The sequence below is a fragment of the Clinocottus analis genome, unplaced genomic scaffold (assembly GCF_023055335.1).
Source record: "Clinocottus analis isolate CAN_PGR_092001 unplaced genomic scaffold, fCliAna1.0.p SCAF_5, whole genome shotgun sequence".
Taxonomy (NCBI): Eukaryota; Metazoa; Chordata; class Actinopteri; order Perciformes; family Cottidae; genus Clinocottus; species Clinocottus analis.
In genome coordinates this window covers 4,299,446-4,313,988 of record NW_027176207.1, presented here as the reverse complement: position 1 = coordinate 4,313,988, position 14,543 = coordinate 4,299,446, and the positions used below count along the sequence as shown (strand labels likewise).

Below are 14,543 nucleotides of genomic sequence, written 5' to 3'. Positions count from 1 at the left end.
TAAGTCCTTAATACTAATTTACAAATGAGGAATCCATCTTTATGAAAGTATGAAAACCCTATCATGAAACGCATATGAATCGTATACTAATGAGTTAATAATGAGTATTTATGTCGGAATAATGCTCTAAAATGATGAACTAAGTGTTTATTCGTGCTTTACTAATGATCAAGAGTGTGTATTGATTTTAAAGCGCTACCCTGATCATTACTGCATATAATGTTTATGTCTTTAATTTGATTATTCTAACATGACACGAGGAAGTGCAAACTCACCGTGGAGCGCTTTCATCTTCATCACAACAAACTCATAACTACTTTTGTCCCTCCACGGCACCGTAATACCTTTCTTTGAATCCAAGTTGTCAACCCTACTTCAAACGCCTCTTCACACCAAACCAAAGACACGCAGAGGACATTACACGGTCCGACATGTCTGACAGAGCAGTTGCTTTTAATCATAGTTTATGAGACACTTTCTGTGGCCCAGTTATTAGTCTGCTCCCGTTGGTCCAGGTCCGTCTTCTGGGCTTTTTGGTCACAGCGTCCTGTTGATGACTATAATCTCTTCACGTGCAGTAAAAACTGTTGTGCATATTATTGTGGAGCTTAGAGATCCGCTCAAAGGACTCACAGTAGTTCCACCTCATGTCAGCTGATATACATTGTGTATATATGTTTGATGAACGTGATTCCATGTATGTTTTCATCCGAGTGAGCGATGAAAGGAGTTGTTTGCTGCAGAAAAGACAGTCGTGTATTGCCTACGCGTGTTTTATTTAATCTTGCTCTCATCTGGTGGTTATTTCAACCAAACTTCCCTCGTGCATATTGCGGTTGTCGTCATTGTCCAACTCCAGACCTGCAGGTTCTCAGGGCCGTGACCGGGGTTAACGACGTTATGTTGTTCCTTATGAAATTCCTAATGAAGAGAACGCCCGTTCCTGAGAGTCTGGGCCCTGTTAGGGCTGTTTCCTGCGTTTCCGGCTTCATGAAAAGAGGGGGCCTGGTGTGTCTTTGAAGAGACATTAAAGAAGACCTCGCTTTGCATGGAACCACCTTGCTGGTCTTGTTGGGACAGGAGCACTCGCACATAATTAACAGGTGGTCCCCACTGCAGCTGCATCAGTAGCACCTCGTCTCAGAGCCGGGCGGACTCGCGGGGACTCCTTCCCGTCCAACGCGAAGATGCTCTGGCTGAGTCTTCTGACGCTCGTTACGTACGGCCAGACTCTCGCCGCGGCCCGGCCTCTACGGAGCCCAGGCCGGCCCGCAGGACGCCACGCTGGACCGTCTGAGGCGGACCGGAAGTTTGCAGAGGTACTCATCAGTTTAGACGTGGGTTACAGGTCTCTGTGTGCTGGGGGAGTGTTGTTTTCTTCATGGGAGAGTTACAGCCTCCTTACCTTGACCTGAGTGGAGCTGAGCTCAGGCGTGGTCCTGTTAGTCCGGCGAAGTGCTGGATTCGCCTAAAAGCTTCTTAAACGACGTCTTTGTTGGTCCACTGATAAGATCTGTGGTATTTATATAAAAGGCAGAATAGCTTTTTCCACTGGTCCACAATATATTTCTGTTTTATGTGGCGATATACATTAACAATTAACAGAAAAGGTGAAAGAAAGAATTCCTTGTGAACTATTAGTGACTTGTCATAAAGAGATATACTTTTTTTTCTTGTTTTTTTTTTTTAAATTTACAAAAATGTATATTCATTAAATCCTTCTTCTCATACTGTCATACAACAGTTCATGCCAATTTAACCACTGACAGTGTTTAGTGAGAACTACTCATAACAGCGTCTGATTCGTAACATTTTATATTTTGAAGTAAATCCGGTTCAAATTGAGCACTAAAATTTAAAAAAACACATATTACTTCTGCATCCTTGTGTCTGGTAAAATATGTATGTTTGTATTGGATGTGTGTACAGCAGTGCACTGTGTTTCGTCCTCTAACATCTCCAGTTCACGGGGCGCTTCAGGATGACAGGATAACAAGAAAGGTTTTGATATATGGGAACTAAAAAGATAACTTGACTGAAGTTCAGCTCGTGGCTAACGTGTGTGCCGTGCACTCGGCTCCGCTGTCAGTCTGACTGGACTCATTTCTCCAAAAGGCAGCCGGCTGTTATCTTGTGTGACAGGTACAGAAGTCCGGCGATAAAAGCGTCCGTAGTACGTGAGCAACCACAGCCGCCCACAGAGTCATATCGCAGCCAACCGCTGGGCTTAATATCAGCTTGAAGGTGAATGTATTTCATCATCGTCTGATGAATCCTAATCAAAGCTTTATCAGTCGCGGGCCGTCCGGGCCTGCTGAGCCTTCTCTGCCTAAACACAATGACAGTTATAGGTATTTTATAATATAATTGTTTTTCACAAATACACTACATGTAATATAATGTTTGTTTTTTTCCAATTAGCTTATTTTCTCATTTTCTCACAGGCCCGCCACTAGGCTTTATTCATTGAAATCCCACATTTTGATCTTTTTCATATTTTCAGTCAAATGTTGAATCATGTTTTCAATCAAATTTATTTCTAGATGCAGTTTCAAAGCATTGTCTGTCAACAGTCCTTCATAGGCCCGGCTATTGAAATTCAACACATTATGAAATGTTCCCCTATGTGTTCCATTGCAAAGTCATGGAAGTTGATTCCATATTTTAAAGATTTTGTGAAATGAAAAAAAGGTCCAATGTGTTTATGTATTTCTAAAATAAGGTATCATATGACATCGACCAATCCTAGTTCTTTTAAAAGAAAACATCCCCACCTTTTACAGGGATGTCTAATCAGTGTTGTGATAAATTAAGTCGTGCCAGCAGGGCCTACATGTACCAGGATGCATTGCAGCCGGTCGTATCCTCTTGCACAGCTAATACATTTGCAGCCTCGGCCCTCTCGGCTTCAATAGATAGTGAATATCTGAGTCAACATTCTCTGACCTCATATTTTAGGATGCGATAGTTTGAAATACTCGCAACGAGAACAATATTTTGTCTGAACATGGTATCAGCTTCCAACAGAAGGATTCATCAGAGTGTCTTTCTGGTGTCTTTCATGTCACATTAAAGGTGATGCAGTAAATATCTTGTATGGAGAAGTGTGCACATTTCTATAGAGCTGCAGTGATGCTTTAAGTCAGAGACTATAGTGTCTGGAGGCCTTCCACTGAAACATACCATTACATGACATGCTTCCTTATTGAATGTTTGAAATTATAGTACAGTAACATTGGTACTATCATTAAAGGTTTGAGAAAATGTTTGGAATGTTTACTGGACAATGTGCGGTACCTTTCAACGACAAGGATATTTAAAGTGCTTTAAATAACATGAAGGCACTTGTGTAACAAAAAAAAAATACAAGGAAAATATATAACAGACACACAAGGAAACATAACATTGGATCAAAATGAGCTCAAATACAATAATACTAATCAAACCGTAGAATACATTTCACAGTATAAACAAATAGACCCAACTTCAATTCCATAAAATACAGTGACAAACAGAAGCAGATCTCTGTTGTATGTGTAGGCACATTTATGATTTGGGGCTATACAAAATAAACTCAATTAAATTGAACTGAATCTCAAGTTTCAGAAGAATCTTTATGTTTAGCTCAGAGTCTGGGGACACTAAGCAGACATGTCCCAGACCACCTGAGGGATCTGACAAACAGAAAGTGTGAACTGGAGTGATGTGATCCCGGTCCCAGAGAGGACTCTGAACCAGCTGCAGGCTGTCTGACCTGAGACCTTTGAAGACAGCGTTACAGAAGTCTAGTCGGGTCTATTTTCCTAAATGCTGGAGGGACAAAAGTACTCTAACACTTGAGCAATGTCCTGTTTTTTTTAAATATTGATGTTTAAATGTTTGTGCATGACATCACCAGGACCTCTGACCTGGTGTGTAGACTTAAGCATGAGTCATTGCAGGAGTGCTTGATTATTTGTTTGACTCATTAGCTAGCGTGACATTTGGAGCAGGAAAGAAAGTCATTGTTTTTAGCATGTGTTTGTTTTGCTCAGCTTCATAGATGCATGGTCAAACCCTGTTGGCCCAAAAAGAAGAAAACACAATCAGACACAATGTCTTGAGTTTGATCGGTGTCCATCCTCTCGGCATGTATTCATTACCTTGTTGACTGCAGCAATGCACCCTTTCGCATGCCGACTGAACGATCTTTTTCAGGAATATCTTCGGCATTTCCACGGCTACAAGCCCAAGTCAGAGAGACACAAGAGGGCCGCAGACTCAGATGTGAACGCTGATTGGACGACAGGACTCTGTGATGACGTCCGGAGGATGCAGCGCTTCTTTGGTTTGCCTCCGACTGGAGAGCTGACCAACGACACTCTGGCAGTCATGAAGAAGCCGCGCTGTGGTCTGTCAGACGTGGAGCCCTTCGGAGGGACGATCCGCTGGAAAAAGCGCTCCCTCAGCTACCGGTTAGGAATTCTACTGAATAGCAAGCAGGTCCCATAAATGACTGCGCCTATAAAGGGAATCCCATCATGTGAGGCTTCACGTGAGCGCTAGCCTGGCAACTTGAACACAATAGCAATGCTAAAATCCTAAGGTATTAGCAGGTATAATGAGTACTATGTTCACCATCAGGGAATGTTATTTGTTTTTCAGGTATGTGGTCATAAAATAAGTATTGAACAATACCAATTCATGGCAATCCATCCAATGGTTGCCAATGTTTCAATCAAACTCACAAATGTGTATCTTATGAGCTTGATGTTGGAGGAAAAGGCAGCAAAATATCTCACCATCCTCTGGCGACAGCCTAGTCACCAGGAAGTAATCTTAACGTTGTACATTCCCACAAACCACCGATATTATGAATTTCTGGTTAGGGAAAGTGTCGTATTATGAACAACAGGCAGGACTTGTCAAGCGGCTCTCAGACGTTTATGCAGTGTAGTAATGACTATGAAAGTGGGAAAGTTCTCTATGGCCTGTTGGTCAACACATGATCCCCCGTTTAGACCTCTGTGAGGTCCCATTTAAAACACAAACTAAACGCTGACTTTATGCTTGTTACGTTTTATAATCGCAGATATTCTGCTGAAGGCTGTTAGGGCTGTTGTTATTTTTACCAAAGTAACAGTCTTTTTTCTCACCTTAACTAAGTAGTTTTGTTGCCTAAACCCAACCTATTGTTTCACAACATTAACATTGCGGTGTTATTGCAAGCGAGCTGATGTGAAATGTATTTTTGATTAAGAAACGTCGACATTCGACATATCTCGTGGTTTGCGGAATTATACAATGGCAACGTTTTTGCTGGCGACTGGGTTGCTTTGGGCCACGGATGTCTGTAGAAAGTTGCATTGCAATCCATCCAATAGTTGCTAAGATATTTCAGTCTGGACCGAAGTGGTGGACCAACTGACCAACCAACACACCAACGTTGCCTTGCATAGACCCGTCCCATTCACATGGCAACAGATGATTCGCCAATTCAAAGTTGTGTTTGTTTATGACAAAAACCACTAAGTGTGTCACATTGGTAAAGATTAATTAAATTAAATGAAGTCGTGGTAGAATTCTGTCTTCCATCCCCAGGATCGCTGGCTACAACTTCTCCATCCCCACCTCAAAGGTTCACAAAATCTTCAGGGCAGCGTTGAAGCTCTGGTCCAACGTTACACCCATGAAATTTCGCAAGCGGAGCAGGAAAGAAGCTGACATCGTCGTCTCCTTCCACAGCGGCGGTGAGCTTACAAGTGACACGTGGCTTCAAGGATTTAGCGGATATAACGGTGAACTGCATTCTCTGTTGCAGACCATGAAGACGGCGCACCGTTCGATGGCTCAGGAGGAATCCTGGCTCACGCCTTCCTGCCTGGGTTCGGTATCGGTGGAGACGTGCACTTTGATGCCGATGAGGACTGGACCTTCAACTCTACTGGTACTGTTAGCTGACACGTTGCTACAGGTGTTAGCTGACACGTTGCTACAGATGTTAGCTGACACGTTGCTACAGATGTCAGGTGACAAGTTGCTTCAGATGTTAGCTGACACGTTGCTACAGATGTCAGGTGACACGTTGCTACAGGTGTCAGGTGACACGTTGCTACAGGTGTCAGGTGACACGTTGCTACAGATGTCAGGTGACACGTTGCTACAGGTGTCAGGTGACACGTTGCTACAGGTGTCAGTTGACACGTTGCTACAGGTGTTAGGTGACACGTTGCTACAGATGTTGGGTGACATGTTGCTACAGGTGTCAGGTGAAACGTTGCTACAGGTGTCAGGTGACACGTTGCTACAGACGTTAGGGGACACGTTGCTTCAGATGTTAGGGGACACGTTGCTACAGGTGTCAAGTGACACGTTGCTACAGATGTTAGGGGACGAGTCTGAATCTAATAAGACTTTGGGTTGATTTGCAACACAACGTCCTGGCTGATTCTTTTTGAGGTCTTTTTTCTCTCTCACTGACGTGTCTGCAAACTGTTTTTACAGCTTTTCTGAGCCATAAACCCTCACACGGTTTGTGTCCCTGCTTCAGGTTTCAACCTATTTGCTGTAGCAGCTCATGAATTTGGCCATGCACTGGGCCTGTCCCACTCATCTGACCCCGGCGCTGTCATGTACCCAGCATACAACTTTGCCCCCAATTATGAGATTCAGCTCTCCTTCACGGATGTCAAAGACATCCAACGCCTTTATGGTGAGTTCAGCTGAGTCATCATTTCACCGCTTGGATTCAGAAAGAAAGAACGTAACATATGTTAAACACTGTGAGATATTGTAAAACATGCTCGATTAAAAACCACAAAATGTTTCTACTTTGCTTCGCTCCCAACCCGAAAAGTGATTGAATAATTGAATAATTTGCCCCCAAAACTTACAACCACAGCATCATGTTTTTTTATTGTTTCCTTATTCTTTTAAAATGTGTACAGTTACAGGGAAGTTTTACGATAATAACTACAATCACTTCAACCGCTTCATTTCAAATCTTACAAGCTTCATCCTTTTTTAAATCTTCTGGCATATTTTCACTCAATTTTGCTGCATTGCAGTCAATGCCTGGTGGAGCGTTTTCTCACATAATGGTTTCAACTACTTTCAATTGAACATAAATACATAGGAGAGTGAGCAGGATAATACAATAATTGCATCATGGTTTGAATAGAAATTACTGAGCTGTGGACATTTCACAGCAAAGGTTTGTTTGTTTCTGTCGAGGCGACACTTGAACTCTTAACCTCTGTTGCCTGCAGGTATCAGTTCCAATTTTGCTTCACTCTCTTCAAAAAAACCTCCTCCAAGAACACCTCACAAATGTGATCCAGATTTGTCCTTCGATGCTGTAACAGAATTACAACAGGAGGTCCTGTTTTTTAAAGACCGGTACGTGAACTGTCCCCTTATATCTTCGTCCTGAGGGGGGGATTAAATAATAATTGAAACGTTTGAGATAACTTCATGCCTTTTCAGATTTATGTGGCGCAAACATCCTCAGTTTGACGAAACAAGAATCACCCTGATCAGCAGTCTGTGGCCCGACAGCGTGCCTCCCAACTTGGATGCTGCCTATCAGAATGTGGAGAAGAATGTTAATTTGTTTTTCAAAGGTAAACTAAAGTAATATCTAAAAAAAAAAAACACCTTGAGTTGTGCACCATGCACTTCAATTGACTTTTCAAATGAAAAAGGCAGCTATGCCCGAATGGTGGAGATGACACATCGTGTATCTGTATATGTGAGAAAGTGGTGTTTTGTTTCAGGTCATCAATACTGGGTGCTGAGGCAGTTAAGACTTGAGGAAGGTCTTCCAAGAAACATATCGGACTTTGGCTTCCCCTCCGGAATAAAATCTGTAGATGCGGCTCTTCACTTCAGAAATGAGCGCTACACGGTGTTCTTCACTGGACACGAATGCTGGAGGTATTTAAGATCCTGTACCGTTTCCCAAAGCTACTTCCTAAAGCTAACCTTTAAATGCCCTGAAATACCCTTTAGTGTGTTCTGTGAGTCTGGAATGACGCATGGCGAGCAGTAATCTGGGTAAAAAATGAGGCAGAGCTAATTCGGTAATTCAGGGTCCAAATAAACAAAGAAGGAACGTCAGGCGATATGCTAACTACAGCACGGTCACGTTAGCTTGATGCCTTAAGCTAATTATTAAGCTAAAGGTGGACTGGACGTCCCATTAGCCAATTGTTACAAACACCCTTTTTTAAGACATGTCAAAACCTCCAAATTCAAAATTACTGACCTATTTTATGTCGTAAAACCAAACGTTACCGTCTCATTTCATGCATGTAACCAAAAAGCCATTGACTTTAAGACAAGGGAAGTGTGAATACGCTGCCTCATTTGCAGGTTTTAGGACTCATTTCAGCAGAAAACTCTCATAATTTTACTATAAAACATAAACAATTTCTTAAACATCATCACGTGCACTATTAAAATATATCAATGTCATCAATGAGACATTAACGAGAACCAAAATGTCACAGTTGTGTGCATACAGCAAACTCGACTGGAGATGGTCAGTGGGCCCGCTGGACACAAATACAAGTTAGATGAGGACACTGTGTCTCTTGACAAATGCCTTTTGATGAGCACATTATTGCAGTTTTTATGTAATGACAATTTTCACATTTCCTGTGTGAGCAATGGCTCGACATCACTGCCTTTACTGTTTCTCAACCAAAATGTTGTTTTGACTAGAAACAGCAGACACTGTGGTTCACCATGGAAGACTATCTCCTAGCGGGGAACACAGAGAAAAGCTTTTCCACGTTTTCTTTGTGTACGATATACAGGTACAATGAGCAGCAGATGATGATGGAAGGATCAGCGACACTTATAGAGCAGCAATGGCCGGGGATTCCAACTCCCATAGATGCGGCTGTCTTCTCTGAGGGTATTACATCACCTTCCTTTTCACCTTTCAGTTTCATGAAAGGTGCTGCACATTTACCAACACGCCTAAGCGTTTTTTTACAGTCTACAAAGATACTGCATTTATTTTAAGGCAGAGCATTTGATTTATTAAATGCTTTACATCCCGTAAAGAGAAATTCAATAAATGTGACAAAAAAAGTTGAGGACATTTTGAAACCAACTGAGCTTGAATTAAAAGGACACCGTCATACACCAACTGTTTCGGTTTTTAATGAGATTGTTCTCAATGATTCATAAAATCTTATTGTTAAGATTTCGCAACATCATTACTGGAAACATATTGAAACGTCAGTATCCGTGCTGGTACGAGTCCAAATCGGATTGACGCATCGCCAAAGGGGTATGTGCATTTGGTGCATGTGCATTTCAGGGATCACAATAATGCATCTTCATTCCTGTCAGGACTTGTGCACTTCTTCAAGGGAAACATCCACTACACATTTGACGTCAACTCCAAACACGCCGTGTCCACCGGCCCCACTAATGACCTGCTGGAATGCAAGAAGAATGAGGACAACCAAATCCTGACAGAGAGGAGATGACTGAAGGAAAAGGCATGAAGCCAGATGACGGTGATGCTGTGTATCTGCTGTGTGTGTGTGTGTTCACACAAAGTGTTACGAAGATCTTGTATTAAGCCATAAGCACAACTTACCTAACATGAAATTGGGAAGTAATGAATATTGCAGGGAAATGGTTAAAAGAGTTACATTATCAGTGTGTATTACAATGTTGTAATAATGTCATGACCTTGTATCAAAGTACGTTTTGAAGTTGTGTTTGATTGTTGATGTTTCAAATGTGTGTGTTTCATTCCAACGGTGCTGCTGGATGTGTGTGTTTTTAAGAGTTTACACCTGCATCTCTTCTAAAGATACTCAACAAAATATAAAATGTATTTATGAATTAATAAATATAAATACATATTAATAATATATAAATGTAGTTCAACCTTTGCACCATTGTGAAACTGATCCATTATACATATTAAACGTGAATTTGTGCATATTTATTGAGACATAAGGTGCAATGAACACTACTGCTTTTTCTCCATCCTATTGGCTAACAGTAACCAAAATGTAGCTTTCCACTAACGCTGATGCACAAAGGAGTCGTAGGTTATTACAGACACATCTGGATGGAAATTCACCACTTTTCGTTGACTCACACGGCGCCTCCATCATTCATTTCTCTATGTAGTGACACACCCATTAATATGTGACAGAATAAACTTTATGAACTATAATGATTGCGTTACGTGTTGCTCTCCCTCTCCTGCGTTTAAGTTGGAATGCTGGGAAAGACGGCTTTAGTTCATCATGACGTGACACAGCACGTCTGTGTTTGTTCACACAGAAGCAACAACAGCTTGAGGGCTGGAGGAGAGGCAGTGAATTCATGACACTTGGACACACCAGCACAAAGTACTCCAATCCATCCTCAAACAGACAGGATGGGAAACACTGCCGTGAAAGCTGAAATGCATTTATGACGTTCAATTTAGTTCATTTTGCAAAGCCCAAAATCAATCTTCTGCTTATAATCACTTTGACTTTGAGGTGTAAAACAAGAGAAGAGAGGAAGTTGTTGGCACCATAATCATCATTTGACATTTAATTACAACATTTAAGTACCTGATAATAAATGTAACTCATAACAGGATCATTCATGTGTCAGTTGTTTTTATGCTATTTATTTTATTTTAATAACTACATTAGTGATTTTAATCAAGTTTGCCAGAAAATGATGAGATGACGCCAGGAAGAAATTATTAGGTTTTTGTTATGCTTCGTATTCAAATTTGCACATTCAGACATTGCTTTCTTTCACGGTCGACAAAACATGTTGTGTTCAGCTTACGTTGTGTTATTTGAGCTCCATCTGGATTCAGATGCAAATTCTAAATGTTTGTATCTTTAAAAAATAATATATATTTTGCAAAACATATTTTTCGGGTTCCGCAACAGAATCAATTTTAACAGCGGTTGCACATCGTCCAAAAGTATATGGCACCACATGCCGTGTGATTATTGAATAAAAATGATCTGATAATGTGGGAAACGTTTTGTTTCGTCATCATTACAGTGTCTCGTTATGGGAAACTTTTTTCTTGGGTGCGCAATAAAAGACAACTTCCTCTCCCGTCCATATAAGGAGTAGTGAGTCGCTGACTCAAGGACGTGGTTGCTCAACACGCCTCGTTCTCAGCCTATAAAGCAGCTACCTGCGGCACAGAAACACAAACTGTAATCGAGGAAACATGAAGATCTTCAATCTATGCATCCTACTAAGCTTGGCAGTCACAGCTTACTGTGTGCCCATACCGCAGATTACTGAAGAAGAAAAGAATTTCGTAGAGGTATGTGATCTTACTTTATCTTTTTCTGCACACATTCTGACTATCTTCCATTGTAGTGTATTCAAACACCTCAATGTTCTGTATGTTATGCTGTGCAGGAACCCTAGTAGCTCCAGCAAAGAGCTTTCTGCCGGTGTTTACAGCAGAGACTACATAGAGTACATTGTGTACATTCTGCAGCTGATCCATATTTAAGTATAACTCACGTTTTTCTACAGAGCTACCTGAAGAACTTCTACAACCTGACAGAGGAGACCGGTCCATCTGCCAGAGGGGGGATCAGCCCGGTGACCAGGAAGCTGAGTGAGATGCAGAGATTCTTCGGTCTCCAGATCACCGGGACCCTGGATGCTGACACCATGGCGATAATGAGGAAGCCCCGCTGTGGCGTTCCGGACGGCAACATTGCCCGTTTCTCCACGTTTGGAGGTAGCCAAAAGTGGGAGAAAAACAGCCTGACGTACAGGTGAGGGATCTGAAGAGACGACGTGTGTGACGGGTGAATGGTCGTTGGTCTAAGTGATGATATTCTTGATTGTTGTTGTGCCGTACAGGATAGTGAACTACACACCTGACATGTCGGTGGCAGAGGTCGACGACTCCATAGAGAGGGCACTGCAGGTTTGGGCCAAAATCACTCCCTTGAGGTTCACGAGGATCTACAGTGGCACCGCTGACATCATGATCTCCTTTGGAAGCAGATGTGAGTACAGGAGAAGTTTTCTACAGTTTCTTGGTAGTGAGGTTCTATTAGGCGCCTTTGCTTTAACTCCATGTGTCCTGATCAATACTATTTAAAACCCATCTCTGACTGTTACTCTAATTCAGTGAATGGATTGTGTTTGCTCAACCTGACATGAGCGTGTTCTTGTTCACAGATCATGGTGATTATTACCCCTTTGATGGCCCTGATGGCACTCTTGCCCACGCCTTCGCCCCGTCATCTGGCATCGGAGGAGACGCTCATTTTGACGACGACGAGACCTTCACTCTCCGCTCAAACACCGGTCAGTTTGTCTTCATCGACCCACTTAACTACTGTCAGTGTATGTATGGGATGATGAAATCATAGAGTGGAACTATAACTAACCTGGAGCTGCGTGCTTTCTGCTGCAGGCTACGTCCTCTTCATGGTGGCTGCCCATGAGTTCGGCCACTCTCTGGGTTTGTCTCACTCTGATGATCCTGGTGCCCTCATGTACCCCGTGTACTCATACAGAAACCCTGACACCTTCCTCCTGCCCCGGGATGATGTCAACGGCATCCAGTCTCTCTATGGTTCGTACCAACTGACTCGATCATCGATGTGCCTGTTTGCAGACATAGCACGTGACCCAAAATGTGTTGTCGCCATTGTTGTAATGTGATTATGATTGGTTTTTTTTACCTGCAGGTAAAAACACTGAGACGGATCCCTCTGTCGTTGAACCTGAACCCCCCACCACCCCTGATGCCTGTGATTCCACCATGGTCTTGGATGCTGTCGCCACTCTGCGAGGAGAGATGCTCTTCTTCAAAGACGGGTATTTTAAACACAAATAGAAGTTAAATGGTCAAAAGTTTGAACGCTGAAGTCCAGTGCGGTGTTTTCTCCTCACGCACAAGATGACTTATGAATGAAATGTCCTTGTGTGGTCTCAGTGTCTTCTGGCGGAGCTACCCTCAAAGCAGAAGTCCTCAGCAAAGTCTCATCACAAACTTCTGGCCCGATGCCCCCTCCAACGTCGACGCCGCGTATGAAAGCCAATACTCCGACACAATCTTTCTCTTCAAAAGTACGTAATCTCCATATTTAGCCGAGGCTCTAATATGACCACGCTTTCAAAATGGACCGTTAAATGCAGATACTAATAAGTGTTTTCTGTTCATCTCTGTACAGATCAGAAAGTGTGGTCTTTCAATGGCTATGATCTGGTGAGTGGCTATCCGAAACCAATTTCCAGTTTTGGTCTGTCCAAAACTGTGAAGAAAGTCGACGCAATCTTCTTTGACGTGGCATCCCAAAAGACTCTGATCTTTGTGGGCGACAAATACTACAGGTGTGCTCAAACGACTGTTCAAATTGAAGTGAAATGAATCAAGACGACCGATGGCGGTTCCACAAGATGGTTTACAAATGGTGGATCAGTCTAATAATCCTGTCTGTGTTCCCTCAGTTACGATGAGGCCATGAAGACCATGGACCAGGGATTCCCCAAGGAAGTGTACGAGACCTTCTCCGGCCTGACCGGGGAGGTGACTGCAGCTTTCCAGTACAGAGGTGAGGAGCGTTCGACGTTTCATGTCAAGGTTACTTACATGAGAAAAGGTTTGGCCAGAAACTGACATTGAGTGAATCTTTGTTCTGCAGGCTTCACTTACATCTACAGTGGACCCTACATGTTTGAGTACAGCCTGAGGACCGGGAGGCTGTTCCGCGTGCTGAGGAACGACTACTTCCTGCGCTGCACCAACTACTAGACATGTTTACTAGCTAAACTGTTGATGGAGCCACTCTGTATGAGGATGAAGGCAACGTGGACAAACTGTCCATGACACGTGATAATAAATGTTGTAGAATGTCATTATATTGTTACACACTTCGGGGATATATACTTCCTGAGAACAGCACCTTATATTTCTTTTGCCTTTTGTTATAGCATTTTTGTGATGTCAGCCATACCCCTTTAAAGTTAATTTAACTCCAGATTATTTATGTCATATCCCTAATTAAATTATTGCCGTTGTTATTTTTGTTTGAAGAAAAATGTTACTGAAATATATTTAACAATGTTACAATTGCACATTCACACAAATATTTTTACACCACTGTGACAAAACAAATTGATGTATGTCAGGAAATATAAATAACAAAACGAATGTGACACATTGATGAGAAATGGAGCCATTAAGATCAAATAAAAGATGTTTAAATATATTTCTGAGTAAGTTTTCTCTTCTTTTTTTTTTTTAAAATCAAAAAAAGCTATTTGTTAGAGTGTAGAACAAAGTTGCTTCTGGTTGGTGAAATGTATTGGCCATTTAAAATGAATGCAGCAGTGTTGAGTATTTTTATATTACTAGAAATGAAAAAATGTAGTAATATATTAAGTGTGCATTATGAGAACAACACCTACTATGCTATACAGAACCCTGTACATCCTCATGGATACATATACTTCAGCAATGTTAATGTTCACCATGTCCCCCATCTTGGTTTAACATGTTAGCATGCTAGCATGTGCTAATTAGCACTGCACACAAA

At 42.0% G+C, this 14,543-nt stretch overlaps 1 protein-coding gene across 1 annotated transcript in view; it reads left to right on the top strand.

Annotated features, from left to right (window-relative positions):
• The first annotated feature begins 924 nt into the window (after positions 1-924).
• LOC137802297 (uncharacterized) overlaps positions 925-14,543 on the top strand; it is a 25,313-nt gene continuing 11,694 nt past the window's right edge. The window contains 15 exon segments of the mRNA XM_068600093.1: positions 925-949; positions 1,120-1,319; positions 4,198-4,454; positions 5,581-5,729; positions 5,801-5,926; positions 6,530-6,691; positions 7,248-7,377; positions 7,465-7,601; positions 7,755-7,914; positions 11,233-11,299; positions 11,518-11,765; positions 11,854-12,002; positions 12,178-12,306; positions 12,416-12,577; positions 12,693-12,822. Of these exon segments, the coding sequence (XP_068456194.1) occupies positions 925-949; positions 1,120-1,319; positions 4,198-4,454; positions 5,581-5,729; positions 5,801-5,926; positions 6,530-6,691; positions 7,248-7,377; positions 7,465-7,601; positions 7,755-7,914; positions 11,233-11,299; positions 11,518-11,765; positions 11,854-12,002; positions 12,178-12,306; positions 12,416-12,577; positions 12,693-12,822 (2,231 nt within the window).